This window comes from Mus pahari, chromosome 5 (genome assembly GCF_900095145.1).
Source record: "Mus pahari chromosome 5, PAHARI_EIJ_v1.1, whole genome shotgun sequence".
Classification (NCBI taxonomy): Eukaryota; Metazoa; Chordata; class Mammalia; order Rodentia; family Muridae; genus Mus; species Mus pahari.
Window position 1 is genome coordinate 38,454,277 of NC_034594.1, and position 24,470 is coordinate 38,478,746.

General features: G+C 45.7%; 1 protein-coding gene across 3 annotated transcripts in view; it reads left to right on the top strand.

Moving 5' to 3' along the window:
- Positions 1 to 24,470, top strand: part of Cdk15 (cyclin dependent kinase 15) — a 91,405-nt gene that overhangs the window by 51,781 nt on the left and 15,154 nt on the right. For all 3 annotated transcript variants that reach the window (XM_021198158.2, XM_021198160.1, XM_021198159.2), the window contains exons 10-12: positions 3,089 to 3,152; positions 17,815 to 17,863; positions 21,970 to 22,109. In XM_021198158.2, coding sequence (XP_021053817.1) covers positions 3,089 to 3,152; positions 17,815 to 17,863; positions 21,970 to 22,109 — 253 coding nt within the window. The remainder of the gene's footprint in view (positions 1 to 3,088; positions 3,153 to 17,814; positions 17,864 to 21,969; positions 22,110 to 24,470) is intronic.

Sequence of the window (24,470 nt, forward strand, 5' to 3'; positions counted from 1 at the left end):
GGGGGTGGGTTTCGAGACAGGGTTTCTTTATGTAGCCCTGGCTGTCCTAGAACTCAATCTGTAGACCAGGCTGGCCTCGAACTCAGAAATCCACTTGCCTCTGCCTCCCAAGTGCTGGGATCAAAGGCGTGCGCCACCACTGCCTGGTGTTCCTCTACTTTTAAATCATAATATTCTCCTCTATTCATCGGCTTTTCCCTTTGAGTTAGTTATTTCTGGAGTCTGAAGAGCTGCACAGCTCACCGTGGATATCCCCCTGTCCCAGGGAGATAGCTCTCTAGTGTTTAGCTATGTATTATGCCAGATTCATTTTACTCAGGCAGAAAACTCCAGTTGCATCTCTAATTCTGTATTCTGAGGGAAAGTGGACAAAATTATTACATGAGATGACTTTGTTGTTTTTTTCCATGTATTTTTGGGTAGGGGAAGGGCCACTACCATGAAGGTTACAAGGTAACTTGTGGTAGTCAGGGTTCTCCTCCTACCACGCCGGGTCCCAGGCATCAAGCCCGGGGGCAAGCTGCTTTGCCTGCTGAGCCATCTCCAAGGCCAGAGTTTGTTGCTTTATCACGACGCATCTCAAACACTTAAGGTTTGGGGGGTGTTTTTTGTTGTTTGGTTGGTTGGTTGGCTGTTTGGCTGGTTGGTTGGTTTTTCCTTAGAGCAGTCTGTAACCAATGGTAAATGCTAGACAACATCAATAGTTGTATTTTAGTTTGGCTTCCTTGTGTAAAATATGGTTGTAATTGCTAGTATTAGGGCAGGAAGGAAGTCTTCGGAGGGTATATGAGGACAGAACAGATGTGAGAGGACTATAGAACTTTGAATTCAAGTGTTTTTTTTAAAATTATTAAATTTATTTATTTGCTATGTCTATGCATGTGTGTGCATGTGTGCATGTGTATGTGCACATGTATGTGTATGTGTGCATGTGTGTGTGTACATGTTTGTGTATGTGTGCATGTGTGTGTATGTGCACATGTGCATTCCTGCAGACATCAGTTGACATCAGAGTTGGCACAGCCTGCATGATGACATCAGGAAAACTTTCGGGAATCAATTCTTGGCTTTCTCACTGTTAGTCCCAGGAATCGAACTCAGACCATCAGATCCTCAGGGATTCCCGAACGCTAGGCAAGCTCTCTACCACCAAGCCACTCCTTAGCCCCACTGTGATGTTTCATAATTTGTATTCATTATAGAATGGCTAAACCACGCCAATTAGCATATGCATCACCTTAACACATGTATCTTATTTTTTTCTTAGAGATACTTTTGAGGTATTTCACGGTGTGTATGTGCTATACTCCTGCTGTAATAAATAGGAGCCATCTCTCTGACGTGCTAATTATTTACTTTCCCCCGTTACATATACTATGGGGCAGATTAGAGAGCAGCTTCTTTGAGAAGTCTGCTACTTTTCATCATGGTTGGACTGATTCAACTTCTCACCAAATTCCTCCACATCTTAACCAACACCATTCTTTTGTCCTGTGGGGGAGGGGAGGCAGGGTGTTGAGGTTGATGTCATGTAGCCCAGCCTTGAACTCCTGATCCTCCCAAGTGCTGGACTACAGGTGTGTGCCACCATACCTGGTTTATGCATTTGTTGGAGACTGGGTCTCTCGTGTTCTCTAGGCAAGGTCTCTACTACTCTATAAGCTGAGTCACATGCTCAGTCCAACAGATGCACAGTGATATTCCCATGGTCCTAACTACAGTTATTGTTCCAACTGGCATTTCTCTGGTAATTAGTGATGTTGAACATTTTTTTCACACCTTTGGCCGTTTGTATTCTTCCTTTTGAGAAATGTCTACTGGAGTTCTTTGTCTGTTTTTTTTAAATTAGTAGATTCATTCGTTCACTTGGTACTGAGTTCTCTGAGTTCCTTGTGCATGTTAGATATCAACCCCAACCAAATATACAGTTTGCAAGTGTTTACTGTCGTTCATAGCTTGTTTCTTCGTCCCATTATTTCTTTTTCTAGGTGCCTTTGGTTCTCTGTGGTCTGATTCATCTGTTTTTGCTTCCCTTGCCTGTGAAATAAATCAGAAAATGAAACAGATTATAAAGTTCCTGAAGTTGTTTCTTACTAAATGAGTTTCTGCCAAATGAATAATCAATTTTTTTGTTTGTTTAAACTTCTAACATCTCAATTTAATAAGCTTTTTAGAATAAAAACTGGGATTTGTACTCACCCTCGAAGAGTGGGAAGATGGTGTCTGCCGAGCACCACGGTAATACTTCTGTCCAAACTCCATTTGGCTTCACACTCCAGAAGACTTTTATTTTCCTAGTACATCTTCATTAAAAGCAAGAACTTAAATTTGGACATCTAAAGCATAGTTCAGGTCCAGCAAGATGCCTTGGTGAGAAAAGGCTTGCTACACAGGCCTAGGAGTCCTGAGACCTGGAACCCATGTAAAAATGAAAGGAGAACTCCAACTCCACAGAGTTGTCCTTTGGCTTCCATACAAGTGTTGTGACATACACATGCACACACAGTTCTTTAAAAACCAGTTCTATTTCACATGATGTTGCCATTGCAATCTGCCCGTGAGAAACCAAACTATAGTCTAAGCTGTTGGATGTGGAGAAAATAAGAAAATGAGATGAATTTAGCAGAAAAGGCAAAGATGGAAGCAGGATTATGTTCAGCCAGTGTTCTGCTGCCTAAAAGTCAGTAATCTGTATCCTTTTAACCTTGAGCACATCCAGGAACAGCTGGATGCCCGGGCTGAGCCATAACCCAGACCAGCAGCATTTCCTGCCCATAAGCTTCTAGGACTGGAATGAGGGGCAGCAAACAGTCACTCCTCATGCTTCATACCCTAATCACTTGGCAGTTGTGCAGATTGAGTTGATAGAAGCCCAGGCTCAGGACTGTGGGGATACGGTGCTTTGAGCAATAAACTGAAAAAAAATGTTAGAACTACTAAAAAAAAAGAAAAAAATCTCCTGTATGTCAGCTGGAACCATGTGACATCACTAAATTCTTTATTCCTTCCTACTCTGGATTTTGTGTCTCTGTGCCTGCTCCATCCAGCTGGCTTCTTCTTACCTTTCTCTTTCTCTGGCTCTGTGTAGGTACTGGGAGTCCCTACAGAGGATACCTGGCCTGGAGTCTCCAAACTGCCTAACTACAATCCAGGTACAGTGCTACATATCCCAGGAGCTGGCCATGCCAGGGGACTGTTGGTCACACAGAGTGACCATCCGTTATTAGACCCAGCAAAGATAGACTACCAGATTTGTATATTTTCCAATGACGGTTTTTATTGTTTTGTTTTCTTTCTTTCTTTGTTTATTTGTTTGTTTTATTTAGAACAAAGTCTCACTGTGTAGCCCAAGCTAGCTTAGAACTTGCTCTGTAGCCCAAGCTTGCCTTGAACTCACAGAGAACTACCCACCTCTTTCCCAAGTGCTGGGATTTCAGGTTTGTACCACCATGCCCAGCTTAATCCTTTTATTAAAAAGAAATTGAAATAACAGTTAAGGTTAAATCAGTTCTCCAATGCTATAAAACCCAGGTAGCAAGGTGAAAATAATTAAAGAGGGCTGTTACCATGGAGTCTATGTCTATTTCCAAGTACCCCATGGCTTAAAGGAACAGCATGCTTTGAATCCCAGGAACTGTTCCCACTTGAGCCCATGCCTGTCACTGACTTTATTTCCTACATGTTTGAACCTTATCTAAAAGGAACGCTAAAGCAACAGAGGGAGCTAGAGGCACGCTGGACCTAGGCTAAGCCAGGAAAGATGCAACTAGAGAATTGTCTTTGCCTGACAACTGGTCATTTCTGTCACACATTGCCCCCCACGAGTAGCTGCTGGGGACAGATAGATAGGAAGCAATAGTATTGTCCACAGGGAAATCTTTCGGAAGTGGTCCCCAAGCCATGGCTGATGGTCAGATAACCAAGAAGTCACTTCAAGGCATTGAGACGGAAGTGAGATTTCCAGTGAGCCAGAGGATGAAGAGGGGCCATCTCAGAGGCCCTGGGAGCCAGCGAAGCAAGCATAGGCCCTGCGGGATGGAGGTCTCCCAGAGGGGAGGAAAGTGGTCTGAGCTAGACTATACAGTCTCTCTTTCCCCATTACCCCATTACTAAATCCCAATTTTCCCCCAGTTGTCATTACAGATTTTAGTACGAGGTTTTCCTTCAAGAGTTTCATGAGAGCAAGAAATTGCAGGGAGACTTCAAAAGTGATTAAGGAGGAAAACAGGAGGTCTGGGTGTGGTGATATCCAATCATAATCACAGCACTTGAGAGGCTAAAGCATGAGGGCTTGGGTCTAGAAAACCGAGAGAGAGAGAGAGAGAGAGAGAGAGAGAGAGAGAGAGAGAGAGAGAGAGAGAGAAGTTGATGAGAGCTGGGATTTTCCCTCTGTATCCTGCATCTGTTACATTTACTTAAAGAGCTATGCTCTATGGAAAGCTAAAGACTAACTGTAAAGGCCTTTCAACTTCTTCAAGAATGATCATATTCCTTGCTAAATTGCCTTAGGGTCATTTAGAACTGCCTTGCTGTTTCTAGCTGTTCCCCCCCCCCCCGGCGTTTAACACACTCGTCTTGAGGTGTAGAGTAGTGTCTCTCCCTTTGGTATTAGATGCAGATAAGAAAGAAAAGCTGTTTGTGGAGATCATTGTCCAGTCAGCAGCAGCTCCTGGCTCTAGTTGCCATGGTTTCCAGGAGAATCTTGTTCTCATCATTTCCCATCTATTCTGTAATCCCTCCCATCCACTCTTCTTTGCCTGAGTGAAAATGGGCCCACTTACCTTCCTCCACTCCCTAACACAGCTACAAGTCTACAAGAAATGTAGACTCAGAACCCAGTTAGGTGCATATGGATGCAAAGTTGCTGTGGGAAACATAGGCAGCTACCCCAAATATCAAATACTTGGGTTGCAGGTTGGTCCAGGCAATAGTGAGATGTCCCCATGACAGATGGTCATCAAAGCTAGGAACATTGCCAACCACTTCCCTGCCAGATTCCATGCTAAGAAGGTAACTGGGCTCTGTGGAAACAGAGAAATATGTCACGTTGTTCATTTTGCTGTCCTGTCAAAGTAATGAGCAATTTTTTATTCACAAAGAAAATTCTCTAGTCCCAATATCAATGAGGCTTATACTTTTGCACTGTTGCTCCCTTCTGACTAATTCAGAGAAGCAAGACTGTTTCTGAACACTTTTTATCTGCTAGACTGGTACAGTCCCTGGATGGATGAGCTGTGTTCGTGAGTCCACAGAGTTTGGAGTCATTCCCCGATTCTCACTGTGACTTCAGTGTTCCTTAGTGAGGGCTGTTTCTGTGGGTTTGGAAAGCTTATGGTTGCAGGTCAGGCTGAGCATGCGAAGAGACTTGTAACCTTAATCACAGCCAGGGTTTCTAACCCTACCTTTGTTAAATCTTAAGACTGTGGCATATCTTGGTCTTGAGGTTGGTACCATATTAATAACTCAATCTAAAGGACCATGTTTTAAAGGATCATCAATATTCCCGTCCCAGAGCAAGTCTTATGAGTAAGCAGGTCTCTCTTGAGGCACGCCCACCTGCCCCCATTCCTGAACTACGGCTTACACTTTCCACAGACTTGAACTGAAGTGATTTAAGAGACACTGAAAAGGAAGGGAGCATTAGAACATTATGAGTTACACTTCTTATCTACTGCACCCCTATTCCCATCAGCAGTCCCTTCTCCATCCTCCCCCTCCCCCACACTGTTCCCAGGCTCTGGTTAACTGATGCCTTAATCTCTTCTTCCGTTGAAGTCAACATTTACCTTCTGCTGAGGCATGAGAACATGTGAGATTTGTCTTCCTGTGCTCAACTTAGTTTGGTTAACAGTTTCCTCCTTGTTACTAGAAATGACAGAATCCCATTACTTTTTATGAATATGTAGTAGTCTGTTATAAGTATACAGCAATTCATGGTTTCCATTTTTATTTCAAGTGATGCCTACCACGGTCCATTAGGCTTTGGCTAGTGTAAGCAGTGTTGCAGTGGACATCAAGTAGAGCTGTGTACGAAACACACTGGCTTCAGCTCCCTTGGGTATTTGTCTAGCAGTGAGACTGCAGGATCCTAGGGAGTTTGTTCCTGGTTTTCTTTTAAATAAAGATTTATACTGCTTTCCATAGCAGCCGTACTCATGTACATTCCTAGCAATAGTGAGAATAGAGAGAGTCCCACTTTTTCCACATCCTTACTGGCATTCACCATCACCACCACCACCACCACCATCATCATCACCACCATCGTTTGTGTCTGGGGGTACATAACAGAATCTTGTTATATAGCTCAGGCTGGCCTGGAATTCACTCCGTAGCCCAGGCTGGCCTCATACGTCACAGTGACCCTTCTACCTGAGCCTCCCACGTGGCATGTCCCACCACACCCAGCTTACTTTCTGTCTTGTGGACAGAGTTTGCTCTAACTGCTGTTTGACTCAGCCTCTTGGTTCTGATGCTCATTTCTCTGAGGATTATTGGCAACTCTGTGTGCGTGTGTGTGTGTGTGTGTGTGTGTGTGTGTATTCCTTGGCCAGTCACTTTGTTTTGTTTTGTTTTTAAGAAATATTCATGCCGGGCGTGGTGGCACACGCCTTTAATCCCAGCATTCGGGAGGCAGAGGCAGGCGGATTTCTGAGTTCGAGGCCAGCCTGGTCTACAGAGTGAGTTCCAGGACAGCCAGAGCTACACAGAGAAACCCTGTCTCGAAAAAAACCAAAAAAAAAAAAAAAAGAAATATTCATTCCAGTCATTTGGCCATTTAGAAATCCATGTACTGTGTACTACTGAGCTAACGTCCGGCTACACTCTCTACCCTGCACAATCAAAGGTGTTTGGCTGCTGTGCACTTGGGTGAACAGTACAGCCTCCATCCATTGGCAGTCATTGCTAGGCTTTGCCTGGGTAAGTCCTGAGGAACCATACTGATTCTGGCAGAGGCTTTTAAAAATCTCCCAATGCTGACTCCAGTAAGAACTAGCTTTCTCCCAGTTCTAGTGAGTGGGCTTTAGGCTGTGGCTGATTGTAGCTGCTTGTACCTGCGTGGATCTGGAAGGAGAGGGGGATATATCTTGAACAAGATTGCCCCCTTTCCCCTTCCTTCCTTCTTCCCCGCTCCCTACTTTAAGCAAGCTGGCTGAGAACTGTCTGTCCTCCACTTCAAAGGGCCAGTTGTCTTATTTTGATGTGGGCAGATTGAGAAGTAGGCTTTGAAAACTAGACTCTTTTTTTGTTGTTGTTGTTTAATCTTTCCTCCTGGGATGGCTTTCAGAGCGGTATAGCCAAGTGTCAATGCAGGGGGTTCTGACGAGCCTGGATTCCCAGACTCTCAGCAGGATCATCCTCTAACAGAAATATAAAAGTGAAATATTAAAAACCCTGCGACGTGAACTCCATCTGCAGAGTAGCCGGGGCCTTGCCTGCTTGTGCCATGGGGGGGGGGGGGGGGGAAACAGATCTTGAAAAAAGAGGGAGGAGAAAAAGGTCTTTGACTAGGACGTTTGCGGGGTTAGCAGAGCACAGTAACCTCCCTTCAGAGGAGTGGGTGCTACTTCTCACCCCCACCCCAAACTCTCATCCTTTGACTCAGCCGCCAGCACTCAGTAGCCTCCTCCTGCAAGGCACCCCCCTTCACATGCTAACTGAGGTGTCTATGATTGGCTGAACAATACACTGGTCACACTCGCTAAAGGGCTGCTATCTTTCACACAATTAGCCAAGACACATTAATCAAGCTGACGGCCCTGAGGCTGCTGGCCTCCTGCAGTGGGGGAGGGGGAGATTTTAGTGACTCTGCCCTAAGCCTCCCCACGCAATGATAGGGAATTCTTCTACCCCAATGTCTGAAGAGGTTAAAGCCCCAACTGACAAGCTCTCTGGGCTGTGCTCTCTGGGTTTGTGGCACAGGAAAACCCAGAGGCTTAGAACGCAGATGTTCATCTTGGCTAAGATCTACTAACCCAGAGACAGTAGTGTGAATTTGAGCCTTTAGATTTTTTTTTTTTTTTTTTTTTTTATACAAAGTTCCCCCAGCCTTGGTACCTCCTCCCTCCATTCACAAGAAAATGCACTCAAGAGTCATTGGAACCTCAGGCATTCTGAGGCCAACTAAACAGAGGCTATGCCCACCCACACAGTGTGGGTGTCCTATCCAGATGGAATAAAGCAGAGAAGAGAAGCAGACTCAGTTGAGACATTGTAACAACTGGCGTGGTGTGGGTCCTAAGCCCTTGAAGGGCATTACAATTACAATATAGTTCGTTCTGAGAGAAAAAGAAATGGTAGCATTCATGCTTTTGATATATATATATTTAAATTTTTTCTTTTCCAAGTCCCCTTTTGTCTAGATTTTCAATGGCAACAGACAACAAGGTCTTACCTTGGAGAGCCATTTGCTTCAAAATCCCATAGGGCTTCTCAGGGAATCAGCTAAATATTTAGATGTGTCTCTGTTAACATATACGGAGGCCTGCTCCTCTGGAGGCAGTCCAGGCACCAGCTCATTAGATGCAAAGATCTTGTGATAAAGAGGAACTTTTTCTTCTGCCCACATGATCGCAGCGCAGTTGTGGTTTTTAATGTGTCACTGACTGTTCCGTTCAACCCTGTTTGCTCCCCTGAAAGGGTCTGCCGGGCTCTGTTTGCTTCCTTAAACACGGTTTTTTGAAAGCTCTCGTGCTGGGTGAGCTCAAATCCTACCATTAAGGTACTGCTGAGTTCATTTCACCACGCTCAAAAGCGCTGAGTTTAAATCCCTCTCAATTCCATTTGAGGCACCAGAAGACTTTATCCTTCTTCACTAATGGTTCCAAGTTTACATCTAGATACCGGGGGTCAAGGACAGGAGAGGATTTAGAAATAACAGTGCGTGACATTAGTCAATGCATTTGCCAAATTGGCAATTAGTTCCTGATGTGCGTGCAAAGCACTTTACTCCTGTCTCTTTGATGCCTGTTCCCATAGAGAAGGGAGCAACATCCACTGAGGCCGGTGGGACTTATAAAGAAATATCTGCTGAAAATCGCGCCTGATTCCCTCAAGAGCCCAGCCACTGGGAAGCATCCGGGGTTAGGCGGGTTTTCAGTTCCAGGAAAGAGCACCTCATCTGGGGAGGTTTTTCACTGGGGGAACTTAGTGGAAGTCAAAAAGGAAAAAAAAGAGAGAAAAAGAAATAAAAGAAAACCCAAAAGACTGCACACAGAAAAAGCCCAGAGGCACAGGCACCCGAATCCTTCAGTGCCCTTGCCCACACCCTGTTGGGTTTTTTGGTATGCTTGCTTTTACAACTTTTAACCACTAGGTGGAAGCAAGAAATAACTGGGATGGACAGCAGCAATCTAGTCAGATGGTGGAGCTTCACGCCTGAATTCTCCTTCTGACTGGAAAACCACGTTAAGATGTTCCCTGCATGTATATGATCTCAGGGCTGATTGTACATACAGGTAACATTAAATGGAGTAAGCATGTTGTATTTATGTACTTAGGGATAGACCGTTTGAGAGAGGGGGAGGGGCAGAGGGAGAGGGAGCCGTGGGGAGATACATGTACAAAGTTGGAAGGAGGAAAGGGAAGGCGGGGAATTATGTAATTATCATTTCATATATATATATGGCATATATGTATATATATACACGACAGTGTAAGAGCTGTAGGAGTCATGAAGGAGACAAAGACTGGACTGAAAGTCATCCTCTCCCCACATGGGATAAAGAGCCATTTATGCCTTGGCTCAGAGAACTCTGAGCAAATCGCAGAGCCCCATCTAACACTGCCTCTGCTCTCGTCCTCGTCAGCTGCAGCCATGAGTAACTTGCTGAGAGAGATTTACTGAGCTGAACTCAGAGGGAAGGAGCCACCTTCTGAGTGGAAACCCCGAGTTCCTCCATTTATTGTCTGGGAGAACTTGAGGGAGCTTTTTATTTGCAGTTCTCTGAGCCACAAAATGGGAGCTAGCCTCTCATTTAGAACATATCCCCTGTGTACCAGGCAGTATACATAAGTATATGCATAATATTTAACGATACATATATATACAGTATATTATATATAATATTTATTGCACATATATATATATATTTATACATATTTATAATATTTATTGCTGATCTCTACTGCTGCTTGCCTGGGTCAGTGTTAGAGGAGGTAGTCCCATCTTACAGATGAGGACATGCTTTCCCAGGCTCACAGAGAGACGTTTCCTGACTGGAAAGGACGGGAGTCGGTATCCAGCTTTGCTCTATTTCTCTTTACCATATTGTTTCCCTGTCTCTTTTTGCAGCTCAGTGCTGATAAAATATCATTGAACTGTATCTGCCACAAAGCCTAGCTTCCTTGAAAAGCCAGACCAAAGTTATGCTTCCGTTCTCTTTGTCATAGTGATCGAGGTCAGCTGCTCAGTGGCCCACTGTGGCATAGACACCACGATGGGTGTGGCAGAACCCACTGTCTCTGTTCTATATATTTAGAACCTTGGGGATCCTGGCCTCTTTCAGGAAGCCCAGCGCACCTTGAGGTACCACAACTGACTTTTAGTTTGGCTTGCGTGGACCCAGACGTTGTCTGGATTCCCACATTGTTAAAGTTGATGTTCAAGTTTTTAAGCACCTACCTATGTGTGTCTGAGTGCCTGTTAAACCTGTACCCATCCGTTCCCCACATCTAAGCTGCCATCAGATGCCTACCCACCCCTATGCCTGCAGAGCCTTCCGCAGGAGAACCCTCATTATCCTCCTTCCAGGAACGCAGTAGGGCCTCATAAATCCGCTGTGTCGGCATCACCACTGCTTTTATTGCTCAAATATGTTACAAGAAAAAAGATTTCTAGAATTTCCTAGAGGCCAAGCCAGAGACTTCTAGTCCTTCTAAAAGAATTTTACACATGTCCCTTAACCGGTACATGAAATTAATCAATAGATAGTTGTAAAATGAAGCCATCTTGCTTTGATTCATAACCACCTTATCCAATGGCAGCAATGTTACCATCCATGCTTTGTTTTGGTTGTGAGCCTAGCCTTTAATGGCTGAGCCAGCTCTTCTAGCCCCTCTCCACACTTTATAAATGAGAGCTGTAGCTTTAAGAGTCAGATATCTGTCCCAGGGTCACCTAGCCAGGAAGCAGTTGACCCAGAATATGCAGACTCATTGGACCGTAAGGCAACCATCCTAATAGTTTTCTGCGTGCATTCATTATCAAGCTATACATATTGTTTGGCAATTAAACAATGCCCTTCACAGGGGGACAAGCTAGGGGTGCATTTCCTGATGACATCTTTCCACCAAGCCTGGATTTCTGAAGCTGAGCTTGGCTTCTGGAACATACTGTCAACTATGGTCTCTTTCCTGGGACTTCAGTGGTCCTCCCTCGCTGCCGCTAATGAAGCCACAGGCGTTCTTGGGATCTATGGGCTCTGATTGGACTCATTATGATATCACTTCAGGAGTGCTGCAGAAAGCGCCTGGGGAGTTTCTATTAACATCTTTATTAACCCGTCCCCCACATCAGTCAGTGAAATTAATTTAGATACACAGCCCACTTTGATCTTTATTAATAGTTTCTTCTAGTTTCCACATTTATTTTTGGTTTTCTCATCTTTAATTTATTTGGTAGCAATTATTAGTTTTTATGGAGTGGGAGTAGATGATCTTAAAGTAATTAAGGTTAGGAAAATTACAAGCAAAAGCAGGTAAAACTGTTTTTAATGTAAAACCATCTGTGTATATGTATAGTATTTTATTTGTTTTGTTTTCTTCAAAACAGGGTCTGCTCTGTAGCTCTGGGTAGCCTGCTACTCACTTTGTAGCCCAGATTGTCTGTGATCTTACAATCCTCCTGCCTCAGCCTCCCAAGTGCTGGGATTACAGGAATGTACCGCCCTAACCAGATTATAATTTTTATTTATTAATTAAGAGGAATGCTGTCAAGTATTAAAAAATAAACACAAAGTTAAGGCCTGCCTCATTCCTTCCAAGTTCCAGGAACGGTTTTAAAAGCTCAAACCAGAGGTCCCTGTCCCACTCCCAGAAGACACAGAAGTAGACACGCAAGTAAGTTTTGCAAGTAAGAGGTGGTAAATTTATTTCATTTCAATTTTTTAAATCCATCATTCATCAGCAACTATTTAGTGATGGTAGAAAACAATAAAGCCTCATAGTATAGATTCTTGCTTTCAAGAACTATGGCCCAGGAAATAGGGAAGTGAACCAGTTATACAGTAAGGGAAACGTACAGCAGCTGGGTCACCCAGGGACCGTCAGGCACGCTGAGAAAGGCACCCTTAACTTCGGGAATCTGAGGGTGGTCTCCTAAGGAAGAACTATGAATGTGGTCTCCACCGTGTTGGAGAAAGGGGACAGAAGACGACAGCTTTCTCCAGGTGAGCAAGAACGCATGTGACCTGGCTTTGAGAGTCTAGAAGGTGCTCCCTCTCAGAGGTCCTGGAAGCCAGAAAGTGCTGCCTCCCAGAGGGCCTGGAGGCCTGAAGGTGCTTCCCCCATGCCAGCTCTATGAGAAAGAGTAAAGCCAGCTGCTGAGGACATGGGGGGGGGGCGGGGGGGGGCAGGAAACCTGGATGAGAGTGCAGTGCAGGTTCCACTCTTCCCATACTTGAGATAGCAAAATCAGGCTAGCCGTGTTATCAACTGCATAAATACGTGTTATCTCAAGAATGCATTGTGTTCAGGAAATTCCAGGGGTGTAGTTCAACAGAACGCACTATAAGATAACCTTAGGGCGACAGAGGCAAAACTATAGTAACCAGAAAATGCTTCACCTTGAGCTGAGGCTCAAAACATCCAGGCCATGTTTTCTCAATTGATCACTCAGTGTATCTCCAGGGACTAAAGGTTCCCATTCCTCCCGAGTCAGTTGTGGAATGAGTTCTATTAAACATTGATGAAAACACAAGCAAGCAAACAAAGAGCCCCGTGGTCATCTTTTATTAGGGTAGACAGCTGCTCTGCCTGCATCTGAATTTTGCTTCATTCAGGAAATTTAAATATTCTGCTTTTCCAGTTCAATTTTACCTTGAATTCCAACTGACCTCAGATAAGGGCTCACTTAAGACGGCCGCTGTGGAAGGAGATGGAGGGAAAGCCGTCCTTATGATTTATTATTGTCTTTGGAAAGAAGCATGCTACCTCTAGGCCTATTGTTTTTAGAGGCTGCTGAAGCCAGAGAAACAGACCCTCTTGAAATGGTGCTGTGTAAGATGCCTGTTTGTCCGTAGCGCTTTCTCTCGTTGATCGTTCAAAACTTAACTACTGCAAAAAAAAAAAAAAAAAAAATCAATGGCAAAGAGGCGAGGTCATCTGGCATGTGGGTATCTGCATGCAAGTGGGAGGGTAGGTCAGAGACAGGCTGCTGGCTTGGCTCTGCTTCCCAGCAGCTCCCCATCTGACCCTGCCTGCTTTGCTGAGGTAGCTACAGAATAGATGTGGAGAGAGTCTGGATTTCAGTCTATACAGAACCACAGGGCTCAAGTTCAAAATGTTGTTTGCCCTCCTGGGGTTCAAGGGCATCCATCTGGAATTCCTGAGAGGCTCCTTTGCCCTTGTCACATTCTCTCTTTCCTGTTTTGAAAAAAAAAAAAAAGCCCAAAACCAAAAACCAACTCACTAAGTAGGAGTCTGATGTTGTGTTCTGCAGTTTTTATACACACTGGCTAATGGACTTCTCACAACAGTCTCCCTGGGTTGCTGCAGTTTCGGAAGTGAAGCTCAGGGAAGCATGTCGAGTTGCTGGCAAGCGCTAGACCCCGCTTTCTGGGCTGGATCAGCGGTCCTCCAACCTTAACCTCACCAGCAACATCTGGAGCCTATTAAAGACATAATAACAGCACAACAACTAACCAATGTGTGGCTCCTCCCAGACCTGTTAAATCAGGCTCTCTAGGGGGTGGAGCCAGGCTGCCTTCTTTTAAAAGCTCTGCAGGTGAGGCCACCCTACCCTGTTGGCCTGAGCCCCATCTCCTGAAACTGTGTTCAAGAGCAAAAGGAAGAAAGGAAAGGAAAAAAAACAACAAGACCAGGAGTTTTTGAGACTGGACTACATGCCACAGGCCTTATCCGGAAACTCCAAAATGATTCTCATTTACAGTTCTGGAAACTCTCTGTTGTTTCACCAGACAGGTTAAGCAACCCTCCCCCCGAAGTCCCAGAGCACCTGAATGGCAGTGAGACCGGAGCTGGGATTCTGTGCTCATGTTACTAAATCACACCATAAAAAAAAAAAAAATACCTGGGTCTGGAGAGAGATCTCAGATGTTAAGAGCACTTACTGCTTTTCTAGAGGACTTGGGTTCGATTCCCAGCACCCACATGACAGCTCACACCTGTCTGTAACTCCAGTTGCAGGAGATCTGATACCCTTGTCTGGCCCCTTCGAGCACCAGGCACACACACAGTACACATACATATGTGCCGGCAAAACACTCATATACGTAAAATAAAATGAAAATGAAAAAGAAAGAAATCTCTGGGGCAGAGGGGTGGCTCAGCAAGTGAGGGCACTTGCTGTGTAAGCCTGGCAGTCTGAGTTCATCCCTGGACCCGGTGATAGAAGGAAAAAACTGGCTCCCAAAAGTTGTTCATCACCTCCACTTACAACACCACGATGTACAACCACACATATAGTGTGGGTATCCACACAAACGAACAAACAAAAACAAAGGCCACACCTCGTACACTGACTCTACAAAACAAACCAAGGTAGATGGTCGCCATGGGTGGGCAGTTTAGATGAGAGTGGCCCCCATCAGCTTATATATCTGAGTGCTTGGTCTCCAGTTAGTGGAACTGTTTGGGAAGGAGTAGGAAGTGTTGCCTCATTGGAGGAGGTGTGTTACTGGGGATGGACTCCGAGGTTTTGAAAGCCCACACCCGTCCCAGTTAGCTCTTTCTGCCTTGTGATTGTATCTCAAGCTGTGAGCTCTCGGCTACTCAGGTGGCACCAAGTCTGCCTCCCTGCTGCCGTGGCCCCTGCCCCAACATGATGGTGTGGGCTCTAACCCTCTGAAATTGTGTTGGCCATGGTGGCTGAGCACGGCAATAGAAAAAGTAGCCAAAACACTATGGCTGAAGTCATTTGCTGGACCTCTTGATGATTCTGTCCTGTTAACTGGAAACTGGGATGTGCTTGAATATGGAACCATTTTCTTTTACTGTTTCCTTTTATTCTTTTGGCTAGGGAGAATAGCAAAGAGGCAGCAGTAAAGAGTTTGTAAATAAACACTAAGCAGACGCCAGATAATCTTGGTTTTACTAGTTATTTTGAGTGTAGGCACAGGCTAATAAACAGAGTAGCCTTGTACTAACTGACCCCTTAGTGCTCACCAAAGGAACTAAACTACTACCTGCATGGTCCCCTAGTGCTGCATCTGACCTTGGAAACTGAGTTTCCACAGCTTGCTTGCTTGCTTGCTTGCTTTTTTGTTTGTTTTTTCAAAACAGGGTCTCTCTGTGTAGTCCTGGCTGTCCTGGAACTCACTCTGTTGACCAAGCTGGCCTTGAACTCAGAATCTGCCTGCCTCTGCCTCCCAAGCATTCAGATCAAAGGCTTGAGCCACCACCACCACCACCACCACCACCACCACCACCACCACCGGGCAACGCAGCTTTCTTTAATCAATCTTTTTTAACTCTACCATTCAGCACTATAAATAAACTTTTAATTGAGCTTACCTTTGAAATTAAAAATCCTAATGTCGTCCTTGGAATCGTCAGGACCTGACTCCACTGTCTAACAGGGTAAGTGCTATGCATCTTATATGGGAAGCATCATCACTGTCTGAAGAGCGAGCCCTGCTCACCCTGTCACTTCTGGGTCGTTCTGTGCACCTACCAACAGGCACATGTCAGGATTATCCAAGTGACTGTTGTCTAAGGTTGATTAAAACCTTAGCCACGATGTACAATTTTGGCTTATTCCATTTATATAGAACCTGGAAGAAGATGTTTTTAAAAACCAAGGTAATCATACTTTAGGTCCAAGTAAAGGAAAGGCCAGAAGCACCTTTTTAAAATTATAGTTGGAATGTCTCTCCTCAGTCTGGATCACGAATTCAAGGCCAGTCTGAGCTCCTCGCCTCAAGAGAGAAAGAAGGAACGGGGACAGGGGACAGAGAAAGAGCAAAAGACCGAGGGGGAATGTAAGGAGCAGCATCAGCTGACACCCTCCATGGCTTCTCGTGTGGCCCTTCATTAGACTTTCAGTTTCTGTTTCCTAAATGATTATTTTTCTGGGCTCCAAAGGTAGTCTAGGCTGGCCTAGAACTCTCCATCTTTTTCCTTCTGCCTGCCAAGTTCAGGACCATGAGCCACCACACCCAGAAGTCAGTTACTAGTTCTCCTTTGGTTTTGTTGAAACAGAGTCTCCCTATTTAGCCCTTGAACTTGTGGTGACCCCCCTGCCTCTGCCTCCCAAGAGCTAGGAGAACCAGGTGCTAAATCAACCAACTTAAACCCTTTCATTGTGGTTTTAGTTTGGGTTGACCCAGCTGTTTACATCAGTCCTTGGATAGAACATGGGTTCTTTAGCTCACACAGCAGGCACTTTACCCACTGAGCCATATCAGCCTGATTTTTGAATTATTTAAGCCAGGAGTCACCTCTATTATATCACAAGTAACATATACAATTATATACTCCTTACTTTTTTTTAAAAAAAAGAAGCATTTCTAAGGTTTGTTTATTTGTTTTTAAGGTTTTCTTTTAAATTATGCATAGACATGTGTATCTATGTGTTGGTGTGTACATGAGTACAGATGCCTGCAGAGGCCAAAGGTGTCAGATCTCCCTTGAGCTGGAATTACAGGAGGTTGTAAGCCACTGATGTGGGGGCTGGGAGTCTGACTCAGGTCCTCTGAGAGAGCAGCAGGCCCTCTTGACACTGAACCATCTCTCCCATCCCAGTGTTTGAGTTTGGAGACTTTGCCCAACCATTTGCTTTTGTGTTGTTGTTGTTGTTGTTGTTGTTGTTGTCATGGAGATGGTAGCTGATTTGGTTTTTGTTTGTTTGTTTGAGACATGAGACATACTTTCACTTTGTAGCACAGGCTACCCTAAAAGTCACACTGCTTTCCGTGTGTGTGTGTGTGTGTGTGTGTGTGTGTGTGTGTGTGTCCTTTTGTTCTCCCAGGTGGATTGTGAGCTCTGGGAGGGTCATGAAATTTCTTTTGATTTCTTGTATTCTCTAGCACTTGGCACATACTCTACACACAGTATGTTAGATGGTTGTTAATCCAACTGAATGTTTTAACTGCACAGGTCTATGAAAGCTGCCATACCCAAAGACCACAAACTGAGAAGCTCAAACTCCAGAGTTTGGGAATCTGAAAGAGTGGCACTGTCATGACTGGGTCTTTCTGAGGACAGAGGCAGAATCTCTTCCAGGTGTTCATCCTTGGCTTGGGGATGACTGTTCTTGTGTTTCTCTGTGCCATCATTTCTAATATGCATCTCTTTGTCCAAATGTTCCCCTTTTGTGAGGATCCCAGTCAAATGACATTAGGACCACCTTAATGAGAATATCACACTGACCCTCTTCCCTTCTAAGGTCCTATCCTATGATACTTTGTGTTAGGACTTCAACATGGGAATCTGGGGACACAAAACTCATGCCTACTCATACCTTTCAGTGACTCATAACACACAGAGAAGAGGTCTTTAAAGCCCATCGTCAGCTTGCCTGGTTCTAGAATCCTCTTTTACCCCAAGCCAAGATGAACATTCGGAATTTTCATAATAATTTTGGCAACAGACTGGAGCGTTGCTCTTGACTTTAGTGTTTCTCTGTGTGCTTCCCAGAATGGTTCCCGCCACCTAAGCCTCAAAGCCTGCAGATTGTCTGGAACAGGTAAGAACCCTATTGGCAAGTTCTCTTGTCTTTAGACACGGAGAAGAGAGTAAAGCTTCTCTAGACCTCAGGGCCCTGAGCATCAGGCCCCCAGCACCCCCACCCGATGCCTCTGAGAGAGCCAGGCCCCTGGGAGGGTGTTAGTTTTTCTTTATGAACCATTTTACTTTCGGTGAGTTTGGTCATTAAAATTGTTTTGTGCCCCTCAGCCATGCCCCAGGCCCTGAGAGCAGTAGTGTTGGCCTCCGAGAAAACCTAGTGGGTTTATTCTTCTCTGGCACAGAGAAAGCGAATACCGTCATTGAGTGGTCATTGGAAGGGGACTTGATTCATAGAGGTCACGCTTTCCCAGGCCCTCTCAACATGGTCTCTGCTCAGACCGGGGCAGACTTTTATTACCGGCTTTCAACAAATCTCTAGTTTCTTTTGCAAAGTAAAACAGATAATAGAGGCATTCCAGGGATAACAGCTAGCTCTGTTGTGCCAGGCAGCCTCTGGGCGAAGAAGAACTCAGTGTTTTCGGACAATGACCAATTACAATAACCAGTATTATTTGATCTGAGAGTAATTAGCCGAGGCTCTGTTCTTTTTGCTTCACTGAGGAGGCAAAAAGGGCAGCGAGGGAAACATCAGAGACAGGGTAAAGGAGCTCAGATGTCAAAGAAAAACACTCTCGCAGGTGGGAGAAGGAAAGAGCTTCCCAGCCAAGATCCCAAAGGAACATTGGACCGTTGGTCTCGGAATATGCAGAGTGGTCTAATTTAACCAAATGTGGCTTGATTGTTCCATAGGTATCATTTGTGTGCTTTTAAAGCCACTGTATAGAGTAAAAAGGAGTAAATGTGCAGCCGTGGACTGCCCAGAGAGCTGTCATTGGGAGGGACAAGGCTCCCAAGAAGCCCACAGGCTCTGCTCTTATTGTCAAGTCCAGGACGGCTTGAACCCCCAGTGATTTTAGAGGCATGTTTCCAGGAACCGCTGTTTATCATGTCCTTCGGGATATGCAAACTCGTCACAACCACTGCTAAGCAAATGCAGGCTTGCACTTTAATTTTTCGTGACATTTTAAAATAAGAAGCTATCTTTACTACAAGCCACTTAATTGAGTGGCATTGACAAGCAAAAACACACCTTTTTAGGTTTAGGTATCAATGATGTTAAGATATGCATTCAGAAGCTATGTCACAGCCGTCAGGAGCTTTGGTCTAACCCCGAGTGCACCTTGGAGTCCCTAGAATGTCATTGACATGGTTTTTGAGGTCCTGTGGAGGAGCTGGGTCACCTCTGTTTCTAAGCAGAGCAGTGCCGATTTTAGTTGTTTCAACTTAGAGGTTGGAGTAAATGTAAACTCGCTGAAGCCTAACAACAGAATGTGCGAGCATCCTCTTGCAGGCCTGTTATCCCCTAACCCTAACTTAGAGAAATCCGAGTCTCCATGCTGCTCCCAAATTTCCTTTTGTTCCTAGTGGCTTTTTAAAACTCAAAACCACAAAGGGCCTTAATACTCTATGCTGTGGCTGTTACAGCTGTCATGGTCCTGCCACAGGCTTCCTCCTGTCACCTTTTCTCCCACATCTCTTTCTTTTGGAGTACACAAGGCTTGATTTCTCTGTGTCACCTGACTTTCCTGACCACACATCAATGCCTGCCTCTGCCAATGCCTGGGCTCCTGGCCTGGGCTCAGACTTACTTTCTCTCTGCCTGGCTCCTGGAGCAAGAAGTAATTAATATCTGGAGCACTGCTAATGCAGTGGACATCAGCCATGTACAGCTAGCTATCTAAACTGAAATTACTCCCAATTGATCTTAAAGCTCCATTGTTCAGTTACACAACCCATATTCCTAGGGCTCAGCAGCCACATACGGACAGTGCCTACCATATTGGGCTGAGCAAAAATAGGCTATTTCCATCATTGTGGAGAATTCTATGGGCAGGGTTGGTTTGTATTAGTATGTAAGAAAATTCTTGGCTCTGCAGAGGACAAAGGCTATGCACCCATCATGTGCTTCTGGGGGCTACATGTTGTTCCATTCATTGTTGTTGTTGTTGGTGGTGGTGGTGGTGGTGGCGGTGGTGGTGGTGGTGGCGGCGGCGGCGGTGGTTTTGGGCAGAGAGGATTGCCTTTTGTTCTTTCAAGACAGGGTTTCTTTGTGTACCCCTGGCTTCCTTGGAACTCAAGTTAGATAGAGCAGGCTGGCTTCTTTCTAACTCAGAGATCTGTCTGTCTCTGCCTTCTGAGTGCTGGGATTAAAGGCATGTGCCACCACTGCACATCTGTTGTATTTGTTCTCACCAGTAATGTTCTGGAACTTTCTGGTGCCAAACAGGATGAAGCTGAGGCTTGGAGAAACTAGGTCACCAGGCCAGGGTCAGCCAGGAGGTCAGTGGAGGATTCATCCGCTGCACAGGTTTGCAACAGACTCAGTTTGCAAGTTGGTAAATCTGAAATAGCTGAGGTGTCTCCAGCCTTTCTTCATGGTTCCTACGAAGGTGTTGCAGGACTGTTTATAGGACTAAAATTGTACCTTTCTATGGGTTCAGTGGTGATCTCTTTCATGTGGGCCTAGTGAGTAGATACTCAAGTTCCAGAGTGACCGGCAAGTGTAGGCCAGCTTTCCTAATGGTTGTGTCTTCCTCCTGATGGGTGTTTCTTATTGTGGGGGTCTACCACATCCGAAATGGAAAGCATTAGAAAAGTGGCCCTTCTAGCCATACACTTTCTCCTTTCTATGATATAGGGAAAGCACAGTAGCAGGTGAACTCATCACGGGCAGGCAGCCCCATCCCCTACTGTGAAAGTCAGAGGTAACAGTGGGGGTAGCTGTCTCCCTCCTCTGAGAACAACCATACTTCACGTGTGTTAAGTGATGGGTCGACAGCTACTGCTTTATGCAATCACAAAGCCCAGACAGGGCATGTGGCATGGAGTACTGACCGACCAGTCCTCCTTCATGCCACAGCAAGCGAGCCAGCCCCTACCCTGGGATTTCCAAATGTGTTTATCTTGTCTATGAAGCAATTACTCTGGAGTTAGAGACTAATAACCTATTTGCAGAAACTGTTCTATAATGTAGAAATCAGAGACCTGGAAAATTAAACAAGTCATAGCTGAAGAACAGGACCTGCTAGCATTCCTGCATCTCACATGTCCAAGAGGGGCACGGAGTTCCAGAGGCTGGGAAGTCTGAGGTGAAGGCTCCAGTACATTTGATGTCTGGTGAGGGCACTGTGCTTTATGCACAGTGCCTTTCTTGGAATGTTTTCACATGGTAGAAGAAACAAGAGGGTTCCCCAAAGTTCCTTTGATGGAGGTTCTAAAACCTAATCATCTCCCCAAGGGTAGACCCCAAGAACACAAACCTTCCCACTAGGGGATGGCCTTTCCCTTCACCTCTGTATCTGCATTGGTGTGATAGCTTGGTGAGTGCCTGAACCCTACTAGGGGTCAGCTTTGCCTGACCCCTCCCAGAGCTAGCCACCTGATAACGTGTTAGTTGTTCATCTCCAAATACATAGATCTGCACAAGGCCAGCTTGAGGATGGGTCAGTTTGGGGCTTTGGGTACATGATTATTGTCCCTGCCCAGCTCCAACCCAATCGGAACAAAGGAAACATCTTAGCTGAGAACCCTGGGGCCGAGCTACAGAAACCCTGTTAATAAGGACATTTCCACCAACGCCCATGCTCCAAAACGGCCTCCTTCCTCTCTCTCCTCCAGGCCTCCATGCTTTCTGTCTTTGGTACCCAGAGCCTGGAACACTCTGCCAACTAGGTCTTTCTGCTTGGGTGGGGCTGCAGTGTTCCTCCAAGAGGAAGCCTTAATTATATATTTCTGCCTCTGTAGTCACAAATCTGTGTCCTTTGTGCACACTGTGCCTTGGGACATGGTGAAGGTTAAGGTTGCTATTGTCTCCCTCCTAGTGACAGGCCAGGTAAGAGTTTTGTGTTGCTTATTTACACTTGCCATCTGTGGCCCAGGAAGGGCATGTTGGAGACATGTTAAGCCCCTGTTACCTCTTCCTCAGTTTTTATACGTCCCCCTCCCCTTTTATTTTTGCAGAATAGCAGCCTCTAGAGAGTCTATTTCTTCCTTCCACTTTTCCAGGCTGGGTGGAGTTCCCGAAGCTGAAGACTTGGCCTCCCAGATGCTAAAAGGCTTCCCCAGGGACCGTGTCTCAGCCCAGGAAGCGCTCGTTCATGATTATTTCAGTGTCCTGCCATCCCAGTTGTACCAGCTTCCCGATGGTGAGTGTGAGTATGTGTGCGTGCGAGTGTGTGTATGAGTGTGCTTGAGTGTACATATTGCATATGAGTATGTGTGGGTGAGCGTGTGTGTGTGAGTGTGAACACACACATATGTGCATGCATAAGCATCAAGTCTCATCTTATGGCTTTTCCCTCAACACTGGCGAGTCATAGAGTTTGCAACCAGAAGTAAAGTCAGAGACTAATTTGCTTTCCAGAGAGAAGCAGGGGGACCCGGCCTCGCCTGAGCTTTGAGTAAGATTCTTTAAAACTCTGAAGTACCAGTGGGGAAAGGCGACAAGGACCTCCTTGTCACAAATGGTGCAAACCTTTCTTACACGCAGGGAAGGTTGCCGCTGAGGGGTTTGCTTTGGCTGGTATCTGACAGGAAAAGCAAAGCCAATGTTTCTAATAAGCTGCTGCTTCCCTCTTGCAGAGAGAGTAAGAAGAGAGGTGACAAGCATATGTCAGGAAGGAGAGATGGGCCCTTCTTGATTGGTAACACAATACTACATTAGGAAGCTCGGAGGTTGGGCTCTGGCGGAAGGGAGGTGTCCTCCGGGGCTAGCTACCCACTACAAACACAGGTTACCCTGACACCAGCCTTTGCTGCCAGTGCCTGGGTCATCCTCCAGGTCTGAAATTTGCTGCGGGGTGGGGTCACGTGGCAGGAGCTCTTCTTGGGTTTCTCAGAATTCGGCCAGGAATGGCTACAAGGAGGATGTGGGTGGCGGTCAAGGCCTGGGCTGTGTAGGGCGGGCTGGGCAGAGTATCCTTAGGTGAGGTTTCTTTGAAAATATCCACATTCACTGGAAAATCGTTGTTTGAAGTCCTAAGCCAAAGAAAAGAAAGCTGAGCAGGAAGGCCCGGGGGTCATCCTGGGAAGAGGAGAATGGGGCGGGAGTGGGGTGGGAGTCGGGATGGAGTGTCTGGAGATGCAGAGCTATTGCCCAAGACGCATAGGCCCAGCTTGGCCAGGCTTTGTAAGCCCAGTTTCCCTAGATCTCAGACATCGTCATGAAATAGTACAAATCTCTTAGTGTGGGACTATTGAGGAATTTTATTATTAAAGTGAATCACTTAAGATCTCTAAAAATAACCATCATTATACATCTGAGGTTAATATCTTACTTAACCCTGTAAGAAGAGGCAGCCATTAGAATTTATTAAGCTGCCATTAAGTGTCAAGAACACATGAAGTGCTATAAAAAGTTGAGGAAAACAAGAGGCTTGGCCTTGGCCTCAAGGATCTTACGGAGTGGGAGGAGAAGGGGGTGAAGAAGAGGAAACGGGGTACCTTTTACACAGATTAGCACAAATCATATCAGAACAGCTAAAAATCTGTGTAGGATCAGCTGCAGATGTTCAGGGACTTGTGCTGAAGGTGACTTCGGAGAAATGGGGATAATCCAAGAGAGAGATGAGCCCGGAGGTGAAGCTGGAAAGGGTGAGAGATGGGGCTGGGCTGGTGGGTCAAAAGAAAGGTCTTGCAGTGGAACTGTAGCACCCACCCTTTCCTGGCACCCCTGCCTCGTGTGGGCCTAGCCTGCCTGTCCTGTTGTGCTCCCCTCTTTCCCATCTGTGCCTCTCGGGACACCTAACTACCACATCCCATACGTGCGCAGCGTGTTTATACACAATGCTCGCGTCCCTCTACTTAAAGAAATGATCCCTGTTAGCTTCCTGCAGAGACTATTATTCTGGGCACTGAGAACTGCTGGGATCGTCGAGGTTTTCTGGGCATCAGCTTTTTAATTATGAAGCAGCAATCAGTATCCAAACGGATGTGTATGTTTGTTGGATTTCGATTCTCCCTCGAAAGCAGAAGCAAACTTTTCAATCAGTGGACTCTGGTGCTCACACCATCTAAAGGTGTGTGTGTGTGTGTGTGTGTGTGTGTGTGTACGCACATGAGTGAGGGAGAGAACAATCTGTATTCCTTCTCTGTTCACCCTGCTGCAGAGCCCAAATCTACTTTGACACTTTGAGAAAAATGAAAAGATGGAATCTTGCAGGAGCCTGCCTGTGCTGGGGGAGATGCGGAGTGTGCGCAGCGGGAGGGAAGTTGACTTTTCTTTATACATATAGGGGTTTTTCCATGCAGAGTTTAAATTATGCCTGATAAAAGGAGTCTCGTGGATGTTTCAGTTCTTTCAAATTCTCCTGGCTTCCTCCCAATTAAATGAGGTTTGTCAAAGCCACGGGGCTCTGCTGGCTGCTGCCTCTGCGGACAAGCACTTCCTGCAGCGACATCTCGAATCCCTGAGGGAGAAGATGAAAGGGCCAGCGCCAAGAGACAGGGAAGAGGGGTGCAACTATGTGTGTGTGTGTGTGTGTGTGTGTGTGTGTGTGTGTGTGTGT